Here is a 25684-nt window from a genome sequence, read left to right as displayed (position 1 = left end):
CTGATATTTCAATTTCAGGTAACCTTTATGCCTATGCTTCCCTTCCTTCTCTCCTGATCCATCTCCAATCATTTCATTTTCATTACCTTTACCATAATCCCACTTCTGACCTCTAATCACCCATTTTGTCCCCTTCCCCCTTTGGTTCCATCAATCAACTACCGTCACACTTCACCCACTGGATTCTGCCTGTCTGGTTCTATCTGCCCTTCTCCTTTCCCCAAATGGTTCTCATTATCACCTTGCTTACTTACCAGATCCCAGCACTTTGTGTTCCCACTTATTACCATTCTAGTTGTCTCCACATTCACCCTCCCCACCTCCTACCTGGTCCTGCCTGTGCTCCTTTTCTTTTCTTTTTCTTTTTCAATCTTTTTATTGAATTTCATATATAAAAAAAACATCGTAATATTGAATAGGTTATGAGTACATTAGACTTAGTTAAATTAGTAACAGAATAACAATATCTTTTTAAAATATCAGCAAAAAAAAATAGCAAAAAAATCTAACCTATATTAATTATACATGAAAAAAAACAAGAATAATCATCAAAAGAAGAAAAAAAAATTATTTAAAAAATGCAGGAAAAAAAATATATATATTGAAAAAAATATATAACCTAAACTAAACTAACATGGGCAATAATAACAGTTTATATGTATATGATAGTGTCAAAAACTCCGGAACTCCATACCAGAACAAGAATAAAAAGAGAAAAGGTCTGGAAGAGATCAAATTAATTCATATGAAAATGTCGAATGAACGGTCCCCAAGTTTCTTCAAATTTAATTGATGAATCGAAAATAGTACTTCTAATTTTTTCTAAGCTCAGACAAGAAATAGTTTGAGAGACCACTGAAACGTGGTAGGAGGATTTACTTCTTTCCAATTTTGTAATATAGACCTTCTGGCCATTAATGTTACAAAGGCGATCATTCGCCTAATTGAAGGGGAAATCCGGTTACCATCCTCATTTGGTATACCAAAAATTGCGGTAATAAAATGAGGTTGTAAATCAATATTCCAAATTGAGGAAATAATAGCAAATATGTCCTTCCAATAGTCATGTAAAGTGGGACATGACCAAAACATGTGGGTCAATGAGGCCACATCTGAATGACGTCTGTCACATTGAGGGTTAATATGAGAATAGAATCGAGCAAGTTTATCTTTAGACATATGTACAACCTTAAATTGTATTAAAGCATGTTTAGCACATATAGAAGAAGAATTAACCATTTGTAGAATTTTTTCCCATTTTTCTGTTGATATATTGTATTGAAGTTCTTTTTCCCATTCTTGTTTAATTCTACCTGATATTTCTGGTTGTATTTTCATAATCATATTATAAATAAGAGCCACTAATCCCTTCTGACAAGGATTCAAGGTAAAAATCATATCTGAAAAGTCTATCAAAGTTGAATTGGGGAAAGATGGTAGAACTTTATGTAAAAAATTTCTGATTTGTAAGTATCTAAAAAAATTAGATTTAGGTAACTTAAATTTGTTGGAAAGTTGGTCGAAAGACATCAAACTACCTTCAAAAAAAAATCTCGAAAACATATTATACCTTTCCTTTTCCATATGCTAAAAGCTTGATCTGTCAAAGAAGGTTTAAAAAAGAAGTTAAGAAAGATAGGGCTATCTAGAACAAAGTTTTTCAGAGTAAAAAACTTACAAAATTGAAACCAAATTCGTAATGTGTGCTTGACAATAGGATCGGATAAATGTTTATTAAATTTAACTAAATCAGTAGGAAGAGAAGAACCAAGAACAGAGAATAGAGAATATCCTTGTGCATCATTGCATTCTAAATTTACCCACTGTGGGCACAATGGTGAATCCAAATCTAATTTCCAATATATTAAATTTTGAATATTATTCGCCCAGTAGTAAAATCTAAAGTTAGGTAAAGCTAAACCACCATCTTTTTTAGATTTTTGTAACTGCCTTTTACTTAACCTGGGGTTTTTATTTTGCCACACAAATGAGGAAATTTTAGAATCAATGTTATCAAAAAAAGATTTAGGAGTAAAAATTGGTAAGGGTTGAAATAAATATAAAAATTTCGGTAAAATCATCATTTTAATAGCATTAATCCGGCCAACTAATGATAAGGATAAAGGAGACCATCTTGTAGTAAGTTGTTGAATCTGATGAAGCATAGGTAAAAAATTCAATCTGAATAAATCTTTATATTTCTTGGTAATTTTTATACCTAAATAAATAAAGTTATCAGTAACAACTTTAAATGGTATCCTATCATTCAATAAAGTTTGCGCATTTAAAGGGAATAATTCGCTCTTATCCAAGTTTAGTTTATAACCAGAAAAACTACCAAATTGAGCCAATAAGGATAAAATAGCGGGAATAGACCTGTCAGGATCAGAAATATATAACAACAAGTCATCAGCATAAAGTGATAACTTGTATAACTTCTCATTACGGGTAATACCAAAAATATTAGGGGATTCACAAATAGCAATGGCTAAAGGTTCTAATGCAATATTAAATAATAAAGGACTTAAGGGACAACCTTGTCTCGTACCACGAGATAATTGAAAAAAAGGGGATCTGTAATTATTTGTAAGAACAGAAGCAACAGGTTTATAATAAATTAATTTAATCCATGATATAAAATTAGGACTAAAATTAAAATTTCTCAAGGCATTAAATAAGTATGTCCATTCAACTCTATCAAAAGCTTTTTCAGCATCTAATGAGATAACACATTCTGGGGTTGTGGGTGAAGAAGTATAAATTATATTAATCAATTTTCTAACATTAAAAAAGGAATACCGGTTCCTAATAAAACCAGTTTGGTCTTCTGAAATAATTTGTGATAGTAACTTTTCTAATCTAATAGCTAAAATTTTTGTAAGAATCTTAGAGTCTACATTTAATAGCGACATAGGGCGATAAGATGCACATAGAGTAGGATCTTTATCTTTTTTAAGAATTAGAGAGATAGTAGCTTCATAAAAAGACTGGGGTAGTCTCTTCTTAGTAAATGCATCATTAAAGATTTCACATAACCAAGGGGAAAGCAAAGAAGAAAAAGTTTTAAAGAATTCTATAATATAACCATCAGGACCAGGAGCTTTCCCTGAGTTCATTGATGAGATAGCCTCTCCTATTTCGGCCATAGAGATAGGAGCATCGAACAAGCTCCGATCTTCATCTGTCAGTTTAGGAATATTCAAATTGTTAAAAAAATTACCCATCATGGATAGATCGCCATCAAATTCTGATTGATATAAAGATTTATAAAAATCTTGGAAAGTATTATTAATTTCTTTATGATCAGTAGTCAGATTACCGTCTTGTTTACGAATTTTAATAATTTGTCGCTTAGTCGAAATAGCTTTTAATTGGTTAGCTAACAATTTACCAGTTCGATCACTATGAATATAAAATTGAGCCCTAGTCTTAATTAATTGATTCTCAATTGAAGAAGATAATAGTAAACTATGTTCCATTTGAAGCTCAACTCTCTTCTTATAGAGTTCTTTGGTAGGAGTCACGGAATAAATCTTACCAATTTCTTTAATTTTATCCACTAATAAAGCAATATCTAAATATCTTTGTTTTCTTTTACCGACAGAATATGAGATAATTTGTCCACGGATAAAAGCCTTAAAAGAGTCCCAAAGTATTCCTCTGTCAATCTCTTCGGTATAGTTTGTTGAAAAAAACAAGTCAATTTGCTGTTTTATGAAGGTGATAAATTCTGGATCTTGAAACAAAGTAGCGTTAAGTCTCCAAGATCTAGTATTATTGAAAGAGTCCGAAATCTTGATAGATAACTTCAAAGGTGCATGATCCGAAATGGCAATAGAGTCATATTTACAATCAGTAACATCTGTTAATAAACGATGATCAATAAGGAAATAATCAATTCTAGAATAACTGTGATAAACATGTGAGAAAAACGAAAATTCTTTATCTTTAGGGTTCAAAAACCGCCATATTTCAGTAATTCCCGAATCAACCATAAAGGAATTAATAAGTAAGGCTGATCTATTCGGAAGAATTCGAATAGGTTTAGATCTATCCATCGAAGGATTCAGACAACAGTTGAAATCTCCACCCATTATCAGCATATATTCATTTAGATTAGGGAGGGAAGTAAATAACCGTTTAAAAAATTCAGGGCAGTCAAAGTTTGGAGCATAAATATTAACCAGAGCCACTTTTCAATTGAAAAGTGAGCCAGTTATCAACAAAAATCTGCCCTGTGGATCAGAAATAATTTCATGATGTGTAAACGAAATTGAGGGGTCTATAAAAATAGACACACCCCTAATTTTGGCGGTACAATTCGAGTGAAATTGTTGACCCTTTCCAGAACCTAAAAAAGCGCTGATTATCCTCCCTCCTAATATGGGTCTCCTGTACAAAAATAATATTAGCATTTAGTCTATGGAATACTTTAAATATTTTTTTACATTTAATCGGATGATTTAAGCCACTAGTATTCCAAGAGATAAAATTAATAGACTTATCCATCATGCCAATACTAATTGTATATATCATAAAAGGTTAAAAAAATACATAACCCATAATTCAGGAAGAAGGAAAAATGATTCAGGAGCAACCGGAGAACATGACACTTCAACAATATTAATAATCTAAAGTTGGCCCATAAACTAAAAGCAAAAAAATAAAAAGCAAAAGCGTGAAAAAAGGATCCCTACCCCCTCCCCCAACCCCACGAAAAAAAGCCAAGCGGCAGGCGCACAAACTAATACTAATATTACCCCCATTTCAAGATGCCAACTTCATTAAAAGAAAGAAAAAAGACTATATAACACCCAGATATAAATACAGGGTTGTAAAAAGAAAAAAATATATCAATCAAAATGAAAAAATAATATAACAAAGCAAAAGAACATTAGTAAAAAGGGATAAACATTAAAGTTTAAAATAGTGTAATATACCTTTAAGAAAAGATTCCATATTCAGATACAGGAAAATGACGTTTCAAAAACAGAGACTTATGGGAAGAAACGACATTTTGAAAAAACCATATTACGGAATATAAGTGTAAATTCACCAATCTATTAAAAAAAGGTCATCAAAAACGGATAAAAAAAGGATTCAATAATCACTACAATATATATATAAAAAAAAAGGTCCAAAACATTCGTCCCATTTTCAAGTACAAGCAAATAAATGCTTACGGAAAACAAAGCCTTATGGGAAGAAGAAACGACATCTTAAAAAATAAATCATTATTACAGATGTTACGTACTCGTGACACATGACAGTGATGCCCTTGTCATGTGACTGGGGTTGAAGCTGTACTGGACTTGAGGTGATGGTGGAATGACGTCATTTTCCCGCCAGTAGAGATCATGTGACGGGTTTTTTTTTACAGGTTATAAAAGGTAGACCCCACCCTGTGAGGAGGGGCAGTTCGTGGCTGGATTTGCCAGGTTGACTTCATGCCACTGCGTGTTTGAAGTGATGACGCAGTTTAGCTGAAGGATGAAGTTTTTATTTAATGTCTAAAGTTTAAAAGGTCATTGCCAACAGGTTCTTTATGATTCTGTTAGTTCGAGGAAATTAGAGGAGAGTGAAGATTCGAGGTTGGAAGTTAAAGATCGAGGAGAATCGCTTTCTACGGTGAAACGGGGGCGACCTTTGTTTGATCCTTATTTGGAAGGATTTCGTTGACTATCTTCGTGTTAATCCCTAGGTTTACCTAGAAAGGATTGAAGGTAGTGGAGAAGGTCAGTGCCTTTAAGCCGTTCTGTTTCGTAAATTCTTCGTGGGAAGTTCGACGTCGGGGATCGAAGCAAGCGACGTGAAAGAGAATTGAAATCGTCCTGTAAAGTCTCTCCTTTTAAATGGACTGTGAGCATATCGAACTTTTGGCAATACCACTTTAAAGAACTGTTTTGGAATATCACTTTACGAACTGTTTGAACAGCCGCTCAGCAGCTGTTTCCGGTTACAGTAGTGTTTGTTTACTTTTGGGGGGTTTGTTTTCTGTGTTTAATAAACGTGTTGTTTGTTATAAGAAACCCTTGCCGATCTCATATATTTATTGTTGCCTGAATACGTAACACAGAGTATTAACATGTATATCCAATTCAGAAGAAAAGAATTAAGAAAGAAAAAAAAATTATAGTAAAATTAGAAGAGCTTCTATAAACCATGATAATAAAAAAAGACCAGGTCTACAGACCAAAGTAAAAAGCTATACCACAGTTTCATAAGTTAAAGCCCAAAACGAAATGGCATCTTCTCTCCAAAAAACACATAGTTCAACTTGTACTAGAAGACCGATATTCTTCGACAAATTTCTTCGCTTCTTCCGAAGTATTAAAGAATCGCTGACTGTTGTCACTCAACGTAATTCTGAGATTCGCTGGGTATCTTAAAGCTTGTTTAAGTCCAATCGAATGAATCTCTGCCATCACTGTGCTCCTTTTCATCTGCTCCCACCCCCAAGCTGCTCCAATCTGCACAACATCCATTCACCCTCCTCAGTCCTTCTGGCCCTTGTTTCACTCCTCTTTAAACTCTTCCCTCTCCACTCTCAGTCCTGATGCAGAGTTTGAAATTGAAAGGCCAACAATTTGTCCCCTCACAAACGCTGCCTGCCCCACAGAGATTTTCCAGCAGATTGTCTGTTACTCAGAACATCTTTGCTATTAAACAGGTTAGTTTTCATGAATTAATTTGCAGATAGATTTCAAATTCAGACATAGTAAGATATTTGAAACATTGCTAAATCAGGAATTTTGCTGGTGGTTGAGATACATCACAAAAATGTAATTAAAAATATTCCTTAAAATGTCTCATCTTCCTCACTCATTTCTAACCTCTAAAAGCCTTTTTAATTTGATAAGGGGAAGAAATACTCAAAGTTTAAAGGAAATCTATTATCAAAGTTAATAAGCATGTTAATAAATGCAACCCTGAAATTAATTTTCTTGAGGGCAATCACAGTAAATACAGGACAATAGAATCAATGAAAGGACCACACCTAACAGGACAGACAACAACCAAAGTGCAAAAAACTGCAAATATAACATTAATAATATAAGTAACCAACAAATATTGAAAACATGAAGTGAAAAGTCCTTGAAAGTGAGTACATAGGTTGTGAGAACAGTTCAGTGATAGTCAAGTGAAGTTATCTGCTTTGGTTCAAGAGCCTGATGGTTAAGGGGTAATAACTGTTCCTGAACCTGGTGGCATGGGTTTTCAAGCTCCTATACCTTCTTCCTGATGGCAGCAGTGAGAAGAGAGCATGAGCTGGATGGTGAGGGTCCTTGATGGATGCTGCTTTCCTGAGACAGCACTCCATGCAGATGTGCTCAATGGTGCTGAAGGTTTTACCTGTGATGGACTGGGCCGTTCCCACATCTCTTTGTAGTCTTTTCCATATAAGGCCATTGGCTGTGATACAACCAGTCAATATACTCGCCACCACACAACTGTAGAAGATTGTCAATGTTTTAGATGACATGCCAGTCTTCACAAATTTCTAAGAAAGTAGAGATGCTGCCACGCTTTCTTTGTAATGGCACTTAAGTGACTCCTTCCCTTACTGACATGGTACATCTACTTAGGAGATTATAGAATTGTACATGTCTATTTTTACATCACTTCTTCAAAAATATTATCTATTAGATTATACAATACAGGTTGACTCTTTGAAGGAACTCTGTCTACACCTCAATACCACTGCCTCCTTCACTTCTCCTATCCTGTATTAAGCCAAAAATTAGTCAGTTCAAATGCACATCCAAATGTCACTTGAAGGTATCAGATCCTATAGAATCTGCTTCCACTAAGGTTTCAGAAAGTATGCCCCAATTATCTAAATATTTCTTTTTTTTTCAGTTATTAACATATGCACTTAAAACTAACATATCCACTAACTCACTAACTTACTAGAGGAAATAGTTTCTCAGTATTTGTCTTTATCATAAGATGTATTCAATCTTGGTTTATCATAAGATATATTCAAAACTATGAAAAACTTCCACCTTAAATGTCTCTACTCCAAGGAGAACAAGAGAATTTTTCCATTCTTTCATTCTAAATTTCCTCATACCTGATAACAACTGGCAAACTTTCACTGTTCATTTTCCAAGACTTCCTAAATTGTCGTATCTATTACTATTAGCAAAAGCAATGATTTTGAAGCTTTAGTATGATTTTCTTGCTTTTATGTTCAATGTCCATATATACAAAGCCAAGTACAATAAAAATCAGTAATCCTGTATGCTCATGATTTCATATTCCTTGACTATTTGATGTTTTTCATTTACTACAAAACATACTTTAGAATCATTTTTAAAGATATAATTAATTTTCCAGCAAACATATTAACTAGATGTGTGGGAATTGAAACCTTTACGAGTTGGAATCAGAGCCCCAATGAGTTGGAAGGGAGTGCGACTGTGGGAGAACGGTCAGCGAAAAGGTTAAAGAACCCTCTTGCGTTTTTTTATTTGAACTTTGTAACCCAATGAATTTTTCTAACCCAATGTCCGAAGCTTAGAATTGCAAACAGCAGTCTCTCATAATCAGGATGCAGCACTGAGTGCATAAGAGAGGAACACACACTCATATTATTTAGTCACTGTCTGTTCTATGATTAAAAATACCTGTGCTACCAATTTACTTATTTGCTCCTCGTTATGTATATCTACTTGTATAACAAATTCACTTGCATGCCAGTAATCATGTATATTCACCTGTTCAGCAGTATAGATATATAACAAAATTACTCCATAATTCAGTCTTGCACTCTGCTGCAAGCTCTCCATCATTTCATGCTGTAATGAAAGTATCACCACTTGAAGTCTGGTCACCAGAGTCATTTTTCTTTGAAAGTGGCAAACATCATCTCGTGAGCTAGATTTCAAACCATCAGGTTGCCAAAGAGTCAGACAGCGATTATTGGAGTTTGAATGTAAATGTGATCATAAGATTTTAAGAGATTGGAGCAGAATTAGGCCATTTCACCAATTGAGACTGTGCTGCCATTCCATCATGGCTGACTTATTATCCCACTCAACCACATTCTTCTGCATTCACCCCAAAGCCCTTGACAGCCTTACTAATCAAGAACCTGCTAACCTGCGTTTTAAATATACCTAATGACTTCGCCTCCAAAACCACCTGACAAGCGAAATTGTTCATCTATTCTAAAAGGACATTTCTCTGAGGCTCTCTGCCTCCCTGACATATTTAATTGTTTGTTTTTTTTTCCTCTCTCTCTGCCCATCACTCTGCCTGTTCTCCATCTCCCTCTGATGCTTCCCCCCCACTTTCTTTCTCCCAAGACCTCCCATCCTGTGATCCTTTCCCTTCTCCAGCTCTGTATCACTTTTGCCAATCACCTTTTCAGTTCTTAGCTTCATCCCACCCCCTCCGGTCCACTCCTATCATTTTGCATTTCCCCCACCCCCCACTACTTTCAAATCTCTTACTATCTTTCCTTTCAGTTAGTCCTGATGAAGGGTCTCGGCCCGAAACATCGACAGTGCTTCTCCTTATAGATGCTGCCTGGCCTGCTGTGTTCCACCAGCATTTTGTGTGTGTTGTTGTTTGAATCTCCAGCATCTGCAGATTTCCTCATGTTTACTCTGAGGCTGTGCACTCTGGTCCTAGACTCACAAGCTATAGGAAACAACCTCTCCATATCTATTCTATCTAGGCCTTTCAATACTCGAGTTTTCAATGAGATATTCCTCTCATTTTTCCTAAATTCCAGTGAGAAAACTCCTCACAATACTCCAACTGTGGTCTAGCCAAAGCTTTATAAAGCCACAACATCACATCCTTACTCTTATATTCTAGTCCTCTCGAAATGAATGCTAACATAGCATTCGCCTTCCTTGCCAACTCAACCTCCAGGACTGAACGGTTTGTCACACGAAGAGCGTTTTATGGCCCTGGGATTGTATTCACTAGAATTCAGAAGAATTAAGGGTAACCTAATAGAAACCTATTAAATGGTGAAAGACCTCGATAGAGTGAATGTGGAGAGGATGTTTCATACGGTGGGAGTGTCTAGGACCAGAGGACACGGCTTCCAAATAGAGAGAGACATCCTTTTAGAAGAGATGAGGAAGAATTTATTTAGCCAGAGAGTGGTGAATCAGTAAAATTCGTTGCCACGGGCAGTGTGGAGGCCAAGATTTATGTATATTTAAGGGATAGGGTGATAGATTCTTGATTGGTCAGGAATACAGGGAGAAGGCAGGAGATTGGGGCTGATAGGAAAAATGGATCAGTCATGATGAAATGGCAGAGCAGACTCAATAGGCCAAATGACCTAACTCTGCTCCTATATCTTATGGCCTTAACCTTTAGGGAATCCTGCACATGGTCTCTTACCTCTTATTTTTCTACTTTCCCCCCATTTAGAAAATACTCTATGCCTTTATTCCTTTTACCAAGGCGCATGACCATACACTTCTTGACATTGTATTCCATCCGTCACTTATTTGTCCATTCTCCTAATCTATTTAAGTCCATCTGCAGACTCTGCTTCATCAATACTACCTGCTGCTTCCTCAATACAGGTTTCCCCCACCATCCACAGGTAGAGCGTTCCTATGAAATGGTTCATAAGCCGGAATGTCATAAAGTGAAGAAGCAATTACCATATATTTATATGGGAAAAATTTATGAGCACTCGCAGACCCAAAAAAACCCTACCAAATCATGCCAAATAACACATAAAACCTAACAGTAACATACAGTAAAAGCAGGAATGATCTGATAAATACACAGCCTATATAAAGTAGAAAAACTTTTCTGCAATCATTGCAGCACTGTCCACTGTAGCGAAAATCTCACGCAAGCGCTTTCGACAGCACTCTCAGCAGAAACACTCCGCACAAGCGCTCACTTCAGTAACTTTTAAGCTATGAAGCTACTAAATCGTACCAAATAACACAAAAATACACAGCCTATATAAAGTAGAAATAATGTATGTACGGTGTAGAATCACTTACTGGAATCAGGAAGACAGTGAGCACACTGATGGTAGCATGTTAGGCTGAGTCGTCAGAGGTTGGGGTGGTGGGACACTGGGGTGTCATCCATCGTCGTCTGTTTCCATCAGGGCAGGCAGGTCACCTTCTTGTCTGCCTGCCTCAATGTCGAAGGTCGAGGTTCATCATCTGCTGTGGCTGATGTGGAAGGCTTGAAAAATGACAGTATGCTTGACTGCTTAGCCTCGCACATTCTTCTATCACACAGTTCCTTGTAAGCACTCAAACCATCCTGCAAATATACCCTAAACCTACGTACCCTTTCAAAATTAAAGTCCTACTTTTCTGCAATCATTGCAGCATTGTCAATTGCAGCAAAAATCTCATGCGATTCCTTCACATTCAGTTCCTGGGTGACTTCACTTATGGTCCGTTTGCTACTGCGTTCAGTTTCGATTGTCATCCTTTCCTCTTAAAATTGCATCAGCTCTTCATCTGTCAGTTCTTGGTCATTTGATGCCAAAACTTCTTCAACATCACCTTCGTCAACTTCCACAAGCTAAACTCACTTTTGTCCTTACTTAGTTCACCACGATCGAAAGGCTTAATTATGTCTAGTTTTGTGCTAAGTGTAACACCCTTACCAGCTCTTTTAGGCTTTTCCGATACCTTAGAACTCATCTTGCTGACGGATGCACTAAATAAATCAACATAAAGCACAGATGCTCAGAGGCACGTGTTTAAGCAATGCTGGCTAGAATGCAGTTCCAGGGAAGGAGCATGGCTGCTCGACTTGCACGTGATGCCTTTCTTCATAGCAGTGAAAACACCTTCTGTTAGCGAAAACAGGTAACAGAACAGCGAAGTGTTGTAAAGCAAACGTTCGAAAAACAGGGGACACCTGTACTACCTGCTCCTCCACTTATCTTTGTATCATCTGCAAACTTGGAGATAAAGCCATCAATTCTGTCATCCAAATCATTGACATGTAATGTGAAAAGAAGTGTTCCGAATACCGACCCCTAAGGCACACCACTAGTGCCAACCAGAATAGAAACTTTGCCATTTCTTTAGTGTTCATCTGACAGCCAACCAGAATAGGCCCCCTTTATTCTGACACTTTGCCTCCTACCAGTTAGCCAAACTTCTATCCATACTAGAATCATTCCTGTAATACCGTGGGCTCTTATCTTGTTAAGGAGCCTCATGTACAGGATTTTGTCAAAGGACTTCTGAAGATCCAAGTAAATAACATCCACTGACTCTCCTGCCTGTAATTTCCTCACAGAATTCCAACAGATTTTTCAAGCAATATCTCCCCTTGAAGAAACCATGCTGACTTTGACCTATTTTATCATGTGCCTTCAAGTATCCCAAGACCTCATCCTTAATAATGGACTCCAATGTCTTCCCAACCACTGAAGTCAAGCTAACCAGACTATAATTTCTTTTCTTCTGCCTTCCTCCCTTTTAAGGAGTAATAGTTGCAATTTTCCAGTCCTATGGAACCATTCAGAATCTAGTAATTCTTGAAAGATCAATACTAATGTCTCTACAATTTCTTTAGCTACCTCTTTCAGAACCCTCAGATACAGTCCAGCTGGTGCAGGTAACTTATCTACCTTCAGACCTTTCAGCTTCCAAAGCACATTCTCCTTAGTAATAGCAGCTACACTCACTTCTGCCCCAACACTCTTGAATTTCTGACATACTGCTAGGTCTTTGACAGTGACCACTGACACAAAAATACTTATTAAGTTTGTCTGCCATTTTTGTCCCCCATTATTATCTCTCCAGTGTCATTTTCCAGTGCTCCAATATCCACTCTTGCCTTTCTTTTATCCTTTATACATCTGAAAAAACTTTTTGTATCCTCCTTTATATTATTTACTAGCTTACCTTACCTTCTGTTGGTTTTCAAAACCTACCCAATCCTCTAACTTGCCACTAATTTATCCAATATTATATGCCCAAGAAGAGCATGGTAACCTGCTTCAATGACTATCACCCAGTAGCACTTACATCAACAGTGATGAAGTGTTTTGTGTTTTGAGAGGTTTGTGATGAAACATATCACTGCTGCCTGAAAAGCAACTTAGATACACTCCAATTTGCCAACTGGAGCACCAGGTCCACAGCAAATGCCATCTCACTGGGTCTTCACTCAACCCTGGAACATCTGGACAACAAAGATGCATTCAGCAGGATGCTCATAGTCAACTACAGCTCAATACCATCATCCCCTCAAAACTAATCAATAAGCTTCAAGACATTGGCCTCAATACCTCCTTGTGCAATTGGATCCTCAATTTCCTCACTTGCAGACCCCAGTTATCTTGGATTGACAACAACAACTTCTCCATGATCGCCATCAGCACAGGTGCCCCACAAGGCTGTGCGCTTAGCCCTTTGCTCCAGTCTACTCTAGTCTTATGACTGTGGCTAAGCACAGCTCCAATACCATATTCAAGTTTGCTGATGACACCACTGTTGTGGGTTGAATCAAAGGTGATAATGAATCAATTTATAGGAGGGAGACTGAAAATCTGGCTGAGTGTTGCCAATGCCATTAAGACCAAGGAGCTAATTATTGACTTCAAGAGAGGAAACCAGAGGTCCAAGAGCCAGTCCTCAGAGGATCAGCAACTTTAAATTCTTTGGTATTATTATTTCGAGGGACCTGACCTGGACCACATCACATTAAGTGCAGTTACAAAGAAATCACACTTCCTTAGGAGTTTGCAGAGATTTGGCATTATATCTAAAACTCTGACCAACTTCTACAGATGTGTACTGGAGAGTATTTTGACTGGCCACATCACAGCCTGGTATGGAAACACCAATGCCCTTGAACAGAAAATGCTACAAAAAGTACTGGATACAACCCAGTCCATCACAGGTAAACCCCTCTCCATCATTTTGCACATATAGGGCATGACTTCACTCAACTTCACTTGCCTCATCATTGAAATGTTCCCACAACTAATGGACTCACTTTCAAGGATTCATCTCATGTTTTTGATAATTATTATTCTTTCTTTTGTTTTGCATTTGCACAGTTTGTTGTCTTCGGCACTCTGATTGAACGCCCAAGTTGGGTGATCTTTCATTGATTCTGTTATAGTTATTATTCTATAGTTTTATTGAGAATGCCCACAAGAAAATGAATCTCAGGGGTGACCTATATGTACTTTGAACGTTTGCTTCTATTACTATCTTTTCTTCACTATCTTTTTCGATTGCCATATAAAAGAATATGCACCACCAACAAGCTCTTCCTCAAAATAGTAGCACTTGAGTTATTCATGTTATTTCCCTCTAAATTGAATGCTGCCACACTTACATGATTAAATTTCACCTGCTACATCTGCAAGGCCTCAGGCTCTGATGGTATACTTGGTAGGGCATTGAAAACCTGTGCCAACCAACTGGTAGGAGTGTTCAAGGACATCTTTAATCTCTCACTGCTGCAGTGAGAGGTTCCCACCTGTTTCAAAAGGGCAGCAATCATGTCAGTGCCCAAGAAAAGCAGGGTGAGCTGCCTCAATGACTATCGCCCAGTTGCACTCACATCTACCGTGATGAAGTGCTTTGAGAGGTTAGTCACGGCTAGAATCAACTCCTGCCTAAGCAAGGACCTGGAGTCGCTACAATTTGCCTGTCGTCAATAGGTCTATAGCTGATGCAATCATACTGGCTCTCCACTCACCTTGGATCACTTGGAACAACTGCATTACCTCTATCAGGCTGCTGTTTATTGATTACAACTCACTGTTTAACACAATCACATCCTGAGTTCTATTGAACAAGCTCCAAAACCTGGGCCTCTGCACCTTCCTCTGCAACTGGATCCTTGACTTCCTCACCAGGAGACAATGGTCAGTGTGGATTGGAAATACCAACTCTTCTTCACTGAGGATCAACACCAGCACAACTCAAGGGTATGTGCTTAGCCCACTGCTCTACTTTCTCTACACCCACAACTGGGTGGCTAGGCACAGCTCAAACGCCATCTATAAATCCATCTAAATTCAACTATTGTTGGCAGAATTTCAGATGGTGAGATCAGCTGGTTGTATGGTGCTGCAACAGCAACCTTGCACTCAACATCAGTAAGACCAAGGAAATGATGTGGACTTCAGGAAGGGGAAGTTGAGAAAACACACAACAGTCCTCATCGAATGATCAACAGTGGAAAAGGTGAACAGCTTCAAGTTTCTGGGTGTCAACATCTTTGAAGATTTATCTTGGACCCAATCCAAACATATTAGTGCAATTACAAAGAAGGCATGACAGCAGCTATATTTCATTAGGAGTTTGAGGATACTTGGTATGTTATCACAACGCTCACAAATTTCCACAGATATACCATGGAGAGCATTCGAACCAGTTGCATCACCGTCTGGTATGGGGGTCGGTGGGTGGGGGGGGGGGGGACACTGCACGGGATCAGAAAAGGGTGCAGAAATTTGCAGTGTCAGCCAACTCCATTGCGGCATTAGCTTCCCCAGCATCGAGGAGACCTTCAAAAGGCGATGCCTCAAAAAGGTGAAACCCACCATTAAGGACTCCCATCACACAGGATATGTCCTCTTCTCATTGTTACCATCAAGGAGGAGGTACACACTCATTGCTTCAGGAACAGCTTCTTTCCCTCCACCATCTGATTTCTGAATGAACAATGAACCTATGAACGCCACCTCACAATATTTTTGCTCTCTTTTTGCACTATTTTTTATATATAAACTTCTTATTGTAATTTATATTTTTTTATTATGTATTGCATTGTACTGCAGCAGCAAAACAAATTTCTCAACATACGCCAGTGATATTAAACCTGATTTTCATTGTTTCAATTTCTGTACGTACTTTTCTGATGCCAGTTACTAGTCTCCTCAATTACTGTTTTGTTAAATGTTGTCTCATTTACAAAAACAAAACAGCAACAAACATAATACAACTCTGGGCAGTTCACTCTGTTCTTTCCTTTAAACAGAGCAATGTCTGTTCCAACTAATTCTGTTCTTTTTAACTAAATCCCAAGTTACCACTACATTGTTACATTTACAATCAATGTACTAAATTTGATACATTAGGCAATTATTTTCTTAATTCAGCTGTTTCTATAAAAAAAACAGCAGTACTGATCATGGAAGAAACAAACTTTGTAAACTCGTACATGCAGAAGTCAAGCAGCAGCTTACAAAGTACAAATAATTCGAAGGGGAGCTACACAAACTAGAAGAAAGCTGGAAGGTAGTCGTCGTAATGAGTATACAGTATATCAATAAAGTTGCTAGAGAAATGTTTAAGGCTCAAGTATAAAGGTACAGAATTATGAAGAGATCAAATTGGGGAAATAAGTGTAACTCCCTGGCTCGCCTCAGGCTCGCTCAGCTCGTTCTCGTCTAGGGGGAGCAGCCTTCGGCCCCGCCAGACTGGGTAATCAGCTGGTGTGGATGCTGTGTGATGTCCCCGCCTCGCCCAAAAACAGATAGTACACCATATGCGATTAAATGAGTACAATTTATAAAGGTTACTATAACTAAGTGATTAATAACGATACAGTATATATGAAGAGAAAATTAAAGAAAAGGCGACAAACTTATCAAAGTCCAAACCACTTCGTGCACAACCGTTCGAGCTCAATTACTGAAGTCTTCTGGCCACCATTCGATCCCCTCCGAACTCCTCGACTCTCCAAACAGCTCAGGACCCTCCGAGTGGTCAACCAAGCACATCTAGCTTCATTCCGCCCCCCCTCGGAGAATCTCCCGGCCTCGGACCCCCCTTTGGGGTCCGATCCTCGCCCAGCTTAGAGCATTGCGTCCTCTCTCTCGACCCCCTCGCGCCGATCTGCCCAAAAACCCATCAACAAAAGCTTACAGACTCAGAAGAAAGAACATTAATCCCCATTTGGTTTACAAAGGAATACCATTCTCGTTATCAGTAAATTAGCATTCCTGCTAGTTAACAAAAAGAAGAAACCCTCTTTACACTCTCCCTCCACCAAATAAAAGTCATGTCCTCATGACTACTAAATAACTCGCCACCTTTCCTGCCAACACACCGTAACCCAAGCACAAACAGTGACATCTCCTCCCCACACAGTAAACCTCACGCCCTGTTTTTCAGGCGGTACTTAGGCCAACTATCTGGGAGTTCCCTAACCCTTCTGAGACCTCCGTACCCCCTCACCTAAACCCTTCAGGCTCGGACACAACTGGGGATACCTTGGGCCCACTACCAACTCCTCTCTCAACCTCTCACTCATGCCCCACACTGCACACAGCTAATTATCCCCGCTACACCTGACTCAATGGGAGAAGGGCCAAAGGTCTCTTCCTGTTCAGTATTCACTGCACTTCTCTCCAGCTTTTTCATCCTCATGACTTCTTCCAGATCAACTTTAAGGTTTTGCACTTCATTTGAACTGTCGATGGTCATCTTCAGGTTCCCTTCAAACTTCCGCTTCTCTCTTCTGAGATTTGTCTGTAATTTCTTCACCTCCCCAAACTCCCCTCTCCAGGTTCTCAGTTTGCTATTACCCTCAGTCAGACAACTTTCTTCATTCTCTCCAACTTGTAAGTCTTCCGAATGGTTCCAGATCACTTTCTCCAGTCTCTCCGTCTTCATTTCAAACTTGATTCTGTAGAGACAGTCACTCACGAGCTGCGGCCTTCGCCAGCCCTGGCACTTGCCCAGAAAACACTTTAACTCGGTAGTTCTCAGCTGCTCCTGCAACGACCTCACTTCATATTCTCCTGAGGCAAATCCAAATACCAAGAGATCATCCACATACACCAAAACTCCAAATGCCTCCACATCCCCTATGGTCTTCCACCTGCCCCGCAGGAAGCTTGCAAGGGCTCCAGATATGCCCTGTGGCATCTTTTCGGAACCGAAGACTCCTAGGGAATTTATAACGGCCATCTTCTCCTTGTCAGCCCCACTCATCGGGATCTGGCAACATCCACTCCTCAGATCCAGCACCTTAAACCACTTCACACCACTCAGACAGGCCATCGCCTCTCTGGCCCTCAGGGCCATATTCTGGTCACTGACAGTGCGCCTCTTCAACGCAATACAATCCACACACACGCTGCCTACGTCTTCCACGGCTGTAGGGGCCAGTCGCCGCAACCTCTCTCTCTCCGAGGTGTCTTCAGCAGTCAACTCCCCTCCCTCGTGGTATTTCGCAGCGTCCACTAAGAGGGTCTCACCCTCAGATACTTCCCCCAGGCCGTACCTCCACTGGCTCTTGTTTGAATTCGGTATCAGCCCAATGCTGCTACACACGTCCGCACAAGCAGCTCGAAACTCTGGGTGCATCGACAATGCCTCCAAACAGCGCTCACCCACCTCCTCCGGGCAGGCCCCCAAGTGCACCAGCAGGATATTGGTTCTCTCTAGAACAGAAACACTGCCGGTCTCAACAGTGTCCGGACACATCAGCATTAATGATTCATGAACCTCAGTCTCCTCCACATTTGCCTCTAAGAACTCCATTTTCACTGACCAACAACTGTCGTCTGGATAATCACCGGCACTGGTACCCCGAATCTCCAGTGTCCTCAATGTTGTCAAGGGTAAATGCTTCCAATAACGGTTATAAAACAAACTGTACAGCAACTTCACCGGCGCCCCGGTGCCGAGGATGGCTTTAACTTGACTTCCATCCATCCGTAACAACACCTGTGCGCATGGCCCCTCTAAGCCTTCAGGAATAGGGTCTGCTCCTTTCGGGAGTTCCTTGGTACATTACTGGGAACGTGCTCCCCCAGAGACCCCAAGCCGTTCCCCCACTGGGCCTCCTCTCAGTTTCCCGACACCTCTCGAATCAACGGAACAACTGATCCCCTTGACAGATCCCCTTGGCACCACGAGCAATTTATCTGCCCCCCTAGGCAAAAAGGGATACCCTAAAAACTTCCCACCAATCTCCTGCCACGGATATGATAAGCCCCCCAGCTGCGGCATTTGACTTCCAGTCAAACCACACGCATTTTCCCACACTTTCCCAGAACTGGCAGCGGTCACTTCGAGGTAATTGCACCTGACAGTTCTAACAAAGTCACCAGCCCGTCACTCAAACTTTCAACCCATCCCTGTCGCTTTTCCTCAGCCAAGCACTGCCACTCACCCAACAACTGAGGGGTCCGCTCTGCCCACGCCTCCACCCCTTTAGGGCTGGACGTTATTGCAACAACCGGGCAGAGCTCACCACTGCTGAAACATCCCAACCTGTCACTCCTCACTCTCCAAACAGTACGGACAGCCCATGGTCCCACCACCATTTTGTCAGCCAACAGCAGCCACCCCACCCAACACACACACCGCGATAACCAGCAATCGCACACCCACAAAGGCACACCAGCTCTTCGCCGCAGACACAATTTAAAGAGGGTGATCACACAGCTTCCACAGAAATCAACCCCGGACGAGCACCCCACAATGTAACTCCCTGGCTCGCCTCAGGCTCGCTCAGCTCGTTCTCGTCTAGGGGGAGCAGCCTTCGGCCCCGCCAGACTGGGTAATCAGCTGGTGTGGATGCTGTGTGATGTCCCTGCCTCGCCCAAAAACAGATAGTACACCATATGCGATTAAATGAGTACAATTTATAAAGGTTACTATAACTAAGTGATTAATAACGATACAGTATATATGAAGAGAAAATTAAAGAAAAGGCGCCAAACTTATCAAAGTCCAAACCACTTCGTGCACAACCGTTCGAGCTCAATTACTGAAGTCTTCTGGCCACCATTCGATCCCCTCCGAACTCCTCGACTCTCCAAACAGCTCAGGACCCTCCGAGTGGTCAACCAAGCACATCTAGCTTCATTTCCCCCCCCCCTCGGAGAATCTCCCGGCCTCGGACCCCACTTTGGGGTCCGATCCTCGCCCAGCTTAGAGCATTGCGTCCTCTCTCTCAACCCCCTCGCGCCGATCTGCCCAAAAACCCATCAACAAAAGCTTACAGACTCAGAAGAAAGAACATTAATCCCCATTTGGTTTACAAAGGAATACCATTCTTGTTATCAGTAAATTAGCATTCCTGCTAGTTAACAAAAAGAAGAAACCCTCTTTACATAAGAAAGGAAAATCAGATAAAAATTGTAAAATGAACATTTTTGATAGAGAACTTTCTACTCATGAACTAGATACAGTGGCATACAAAAGTTTGGGCACCCCTGGTCAAAATTTTTGTTACTGTGAATAGTGAAGTGAGTAGATGAAGAACTGATCTCCAAAAGTCATAAGGTTAAAGATAAAACATTCTTTTCATCGTTTTAAGCAAGATTAATGTATTATTTTTGTTTAGTAAAATTTTAGAGTGAAAACAAGGCAAGGAGCACCATGCAAAGTTTGGGCACCTCAAGAAATTTGAGCTCTCAGATAAGTTTTACCAAGGTCTCAGACCTAAGACCTTCAGGAAGATTTAGCAGACTCTGAAGTGGTGGCGCACTGTTACTGTACAGCAACACCTGCACAAATATGACCTTCATGGAAGCGTCATCAGAAGAAAACCTTTCCTGCGTCTTCACCACAAAATTCAGCATCAGAAGTTTGCAAAGGAACACCTAAACAAGCCTGATGCATGTTGGAAACAAATCCTGTGGTCTGATGAAATTAAAATAGAACTTCTTGGCCTCAATGAGCAAAGGTATGTTTGAAGTGTTATGTACCCTTAGGGTTAATTTTTCCTGTGGGCTGCCACTTTAAAAAGCTAAGAGAATGAGACTGACTTTTGGACACTGTCTGAGCTGAGAGAGGGGGAGGGGGATGGGGATATTTGATGGACAATCAATGTTACCGTTTCTCTGCAGCTTGTTTACCTTTTATAAGGACAGTCACAGCCACACAGAAAGACACAGTTAGAGTCAAGATGGATTCTGTCAAGACACCAGTGAGTCGGTTGCTGGTTTAAACTTTCAGTAGCCCAAAAGGGATGAGTTGAGATTGATCCAGCGTATTGATAAATGACTCTCACAAGTTCTGCAACTAGAAGTTTTGCAGAGAAGAGAGGAAAGGAAGGTTTGAAACAGAAGAAACCTAGTGACGAAGAGATCACTGTTTGGACTCTCTCTCTAAGTAGCCCGTGAGGGTGAGTTTGTTTCCATTCAGCTACAAAAGTCACTTAGTTTAATACACAGGAGTGGGTTCTCTGGTGAAGGGAAACCTTTGGAAATACCACGTGTTTGTTTACCCTTTGTCTGGGTGTGGTAGTTCACTGAAGAAAGGCACCCCTGCGCCAAGTCACTGTTAGAGTTGTTTCATATGTCGTGGAACTGATTAAGTGGCTGTCACGTTGTGTGTCTGGGGTAACCTTATGGTATCTACCAGTGTGTCGACCCTTGCCTGGGTGGTGGTTCCCTTCAAAATGGTCCCCTTTGTGATAAGCTACCATTGGAGATAATCCATATGTGGATTCTGTTTGAGTATCCTGTGGCCACCACTTTGAGATGTCCCGTAGCTGGATTCGGGTGTGGTACCACTTGTGTTGAAAGGATATTCGTTGAAGATCACTGTCGGTGATTCTTTGTGTATGGAGTGGAACGACTTTGGAGATAAAGCCTACTGCTATTGTTATTTTGTATTGCTGTTGTGGAATCTGTGGAATATTGAGTAATTACCTTCTCACAACACTCGGCTTTGGATTACAAACATCTGGCATTAATTAACTGTGCATCTGAACTGAACTTTTCTTACATACCATCGTAAGACTGTAACTCTTGCCACCTGAGTGTGAAAAAGTTTGGGAACTTTATTTACACCTACATATGCATAACACCATTAACTCTTGATTTACCTAGTTTAAGCTACTATATAACGTAGTAACTAATAAAATGGTGTTTTGTTAACAGCAAAACCACACTCCAGGTGTTTTCTATTGTTGCTGATACTTTTATAGGGTTGCGTGTATTGAGAAATATACCTGAAACATAACCATTATATATATCTGAACTATAATCACTATGTATTAGCTATTTGCTATACTATGTAATCACTTATAGGTACCGAATATCAATATGTATTATTTTACTAGACACGTTGTGTTATGTGTTGTTTTCACTAGATACTTTGTACTCTCTTAGCTGCATATTATGGCACTTACAGAACACCTGCTTGTTTTGCAGCACTATTAGCTGCGATGTATCCCATGTATTACACTCAGCCTTTGTTTAGTATGAGATAACGATAGCGGACAGGATGCTGCGAGCAGGAATGTAATGTGAGGGAGGTTGTCTGAAAAACATAATCTTGGCCACGAATAAGGCCCCAATGCGAACGGGTGAAAAACAATGGTGACGTACCGCGGGCTAGGCAAGAGCGATTAATTAATTCATATATAGATGATATGCAACTAAAAATCGATTGGGTATGCTAATAAAACCGAAATGTAACTGAGGTAAGAAATTACTATAAAGAATGCTGTACACCGGAGCTCGGAGGGCTTTCGGTGACAAGTTCATTGATTGCCTCAGCCTTTGTTTGCAAATAAAGGTTTAATTTTCTTGAAGAATTGTCTATGTCTCCAGGTCATTTCAAGTAACCATGACACGTGTACGTGACAGGAGAAAAAAGGGTGCAGAATTTCATGAAAACAACACTTCTCCAACTGTTAAGCATGGAGGTGGAACGATCATGCTTTGGGCTGGTGTTCCAGCCAGTGGCATGGAGAGCATTTCTCTGGTAGAGGGAAGAATGAATTCAATCAAATACCAGCAAATTCTAGAAGCAAACATCTCAGTGTCAGTAAAAAAAAAAGCTGAAGATGAAAAGAGGATAGCTTCTACAACAGGATAATGATCCTAAACGCACCTCAAAATCTACAATGGACCACCTCAAGAGGCGCAATCTGAAGGTTTTGCCATGGCCCTCACAGACCCCCAACCTAAACATCATCTAAAATCTATGGATAGACCTCAAAAGAGCAGTGCATGCAAGATGGCCCAAGCTCACAGGACAAGAAGCCTTTTGCAAGGAAGAATGGGCAAAAATCCCCCAAACAAGAATTGAAAGGCTCTTAGCTGGTTACAGAAAGCATTTACAAGCTGTGATACTTGCCAAAGGGGGTGTTACTAAGTACTGACCATGCAGGGTGCCCAAACTTTTGCTTCAGGCCCTTTTTTTTGTTATTTTGAAACTATAAAAGATGGAAATAAAAAAGTAATCTTAAAATATTAAAGAAATGTGTCATCTTTAACTTTATGCCTTTTGGAAATCAGGTCATCTTTTACACGCCTAGCTATTCACAGTAACAGAAATTTTGACCAGGGGTGCCCAAACTTTTGCATGCCACTGTATGTTTTGAGTCAAGGTGGTGTCTGGTGCTTCTGATGAGGCCTCTACATTGGTGAGACCCATCATAAACTGGGGTACTGCTTCGTCGAGCACCTCCACATGTGGAACTTTCCAGTGGCCAAAAATTTTAATTCCCATTCCTGTTCCGATGTGTCAGTCCATGGCCACTTCTTGTGCCAAGATGAGGCCAACCTGATGGTTGAGGAACAACACCTTATATTCCATATGGGTACCATCCAACCTGATGGCATGAATATCAACTTCTCCTTACGGTAAACAATTTGGGGGATCAAATGTTGTAAAATTAGTCAGCACGATCTTGGGTACTAACCTCTGTAGAATCTAAGACGTCTTCATGGAGTGGTGCCTCAGAAAGGCAGCATCCATTAATAAGGTCCCACCTCCCCCCTCCATTACCAAGGACATGCTCCCTTTCTCATTGTTATCATGAGGAAGGAGGTACAAAAGCTTGAAGGCACACACTCAACGATTCAGGAACAGCTTCTTCCCTTCTGCCATCCAATTTCTAAATGGACATTGAACCCATGAACAGCACTTCAATTATTTATTATTTCAGTTTTTGCACTATTTTAATTTAACTATTTAATATGCATATATCTTACTGGATATACTTATTTTCTATATGATCATGTATTGCATTGTACTGCTGCCGCTAAGTTTACGAATTTCACAACATACGCTGGTGACATTAAACCCAATCTGGATTCTTTCCCACCCATCACCTTCCAGCTAGCCGCCTCCTCCTCCCCCACCTTTTTAGTCTGGCATCTTCCCCTTCCTCCTCAGTCCTGAAGGAGGGCCTTGGCCCAAAGTATTGACTGTCTATTCATTCCATAGATGCTATCTGATCTGAGTCCTTACAGCATTCTGTGTCTGCTCCTTCAAAAAGTTTTGTTGGTAAGATTATTTTCTTTAATTTAAAATTTAGTTAATTGCTTCACATAACTGACAATAGTCCTGAACTATAGTCTGTTAATCTGTTATTTTACCCCCCAGTCAAATTTCATAGTGTTCATTGTATCTTAGGAAATTCTGCCTTGTTGCAATCTCCATATAATTACAATACCGAATGACTGAATTCGACTGAAATGTTTTCATTTGAGTAAATAGTTAGTAGCTTCGTTTGGAAAGTGTTCAAGTTTGCCTGTAAGATATTACTGTTTTTTTTTGTCTAGCAGGCTCACAAAACAAGTCCCTCCGCCAATTTATAGAAGTCCTGGCATTTGCCACACAGCTCTTACCCACAACAATTGAAACAGAGTATTTCAAAAGGCTAAACAAAAATACCTTCGAAACACTCAACAGAAACAAAATGACATTGCTTGTGTAGCGCAAATTTAGTAATGAACTACTTCGGTTAACTTAGAAAAGGCAAATCATTGTATTTCCTTTACCCCACTTCCCAATACCTAATACCATTACATATCGGCAATTAATAACCCATCAGGTGCTGAAGCGACGACCGCTTCACTAGCCCGTCAAGATGACCCCGAAATTGAGAGCAAGCCTCGCCGCCGTGAAACGTTCTCACAGGCGGTGTAGAGGCCGTGCTAACTGCTGGCTGTGAACGAAGCCACCGTCCTTCACCGAACGGTGAGCGCGGTTCCCGGTCAGGCCTCGAACCGCTCCGCTACCAGTCTCCCGATAGAGGCATCGCCGACACAAGCAGGACCCGGGCCTATGATCGCCAGGTACAGCTTTGTGCTCCCCCCGCAGCCCGGCTGAGACACTTACTCGGATCTTACGGCTGATTTCCGTTCCTATTTCCATTCCGGATCATTAATCGACGAACACCCTCGTTTCTGTACCGCCGGCTCCCACTCACTACCTCAGAAACGGTGCAGCAACCGCGTCCCCTGGGAAGGACGGAACATCGTGTGGGTCAAACTTAACCCTTGCTATTCCATCAGATTGCGCTCAATTAAAATTTCGAAATATAGCTGTGTTTCGCGAAGAAATAAAGACATTTCAATTTGGATCAATTCGACGAGTACCAAATGAAGAAACTGAAAATGCACGTAATGTAAAATGTTACCTATGTACGTCATTTCTGGAATAATATAGTGCAGAAACTGGAATTCAGAAATAAACGATAAATACTGGAAATAGCCAGCAGGTCAGATAGCATCTGCAGAGAAACAACATTAATGTTTCAGGTATGAGATGTTAAATCAGTGGAGGAACTAAGAATGATGTGGTTGAAAGATGGACAAGGAGAGTTGGATCTACCATCATTGCATTGAATGCCAGAGAAAGGTCGGGGGCCCAAGTTACCTCATTTTGTGCATTTGTCTAATTCTCTTTGTTCAGGACAAAATGGTCTTCTATGCCCCGTGTGGTGCTCAGCATCTATTATACACCCATTTGCTACCTTTCCATCACTCTTG

The 25684-nt window shown here is 40.2% G+C and overlaps 1 protein-coding gene across 1 annotated transcript in view; it reads right to left on the bottom strand.

Moving 5' to 3' along the window:
• zc3h14 (zinc finger CCCH-type containing 14) overlaps positions 1–25164 on the bottom strand; it is a 68309-nt gene extending 43145 nt beyond the window's left edge. The window contains exon 1 of the mRNA XM_059959762.1: positions 25032–25164. Within this exon, the coding sequence (XP_059815745.1) occupies positions 25032–25067 (36 nt within the window). The 5' untranslated portion in view covers positions 25068–25164. The remainder of the gene's footprint in view (positions 1–25031) is intronic.
• Positions 25165–25684: the final 520 nt, after the last annotated feature.

This window comes from Hypanus sabinus, chromosome 2 (genome assembly GCF_030144855.1).
Source record: "Hypanus sabinus isolate sHypSab1 chromosome 2, sHypSab1.hap1, whole genome shotgun sequence".
Classification (NCBI taxonomy): domain Eukaryota; kingdom Metazoa; phylum Chordata; class Chondrichthyes; order Myliobatiformes; family Dasyatidae; genus Hypanus; species Hypanus sabinus.
This window is presented reverse-complemented; position numbering and strand designations above follow the sequence as displayed.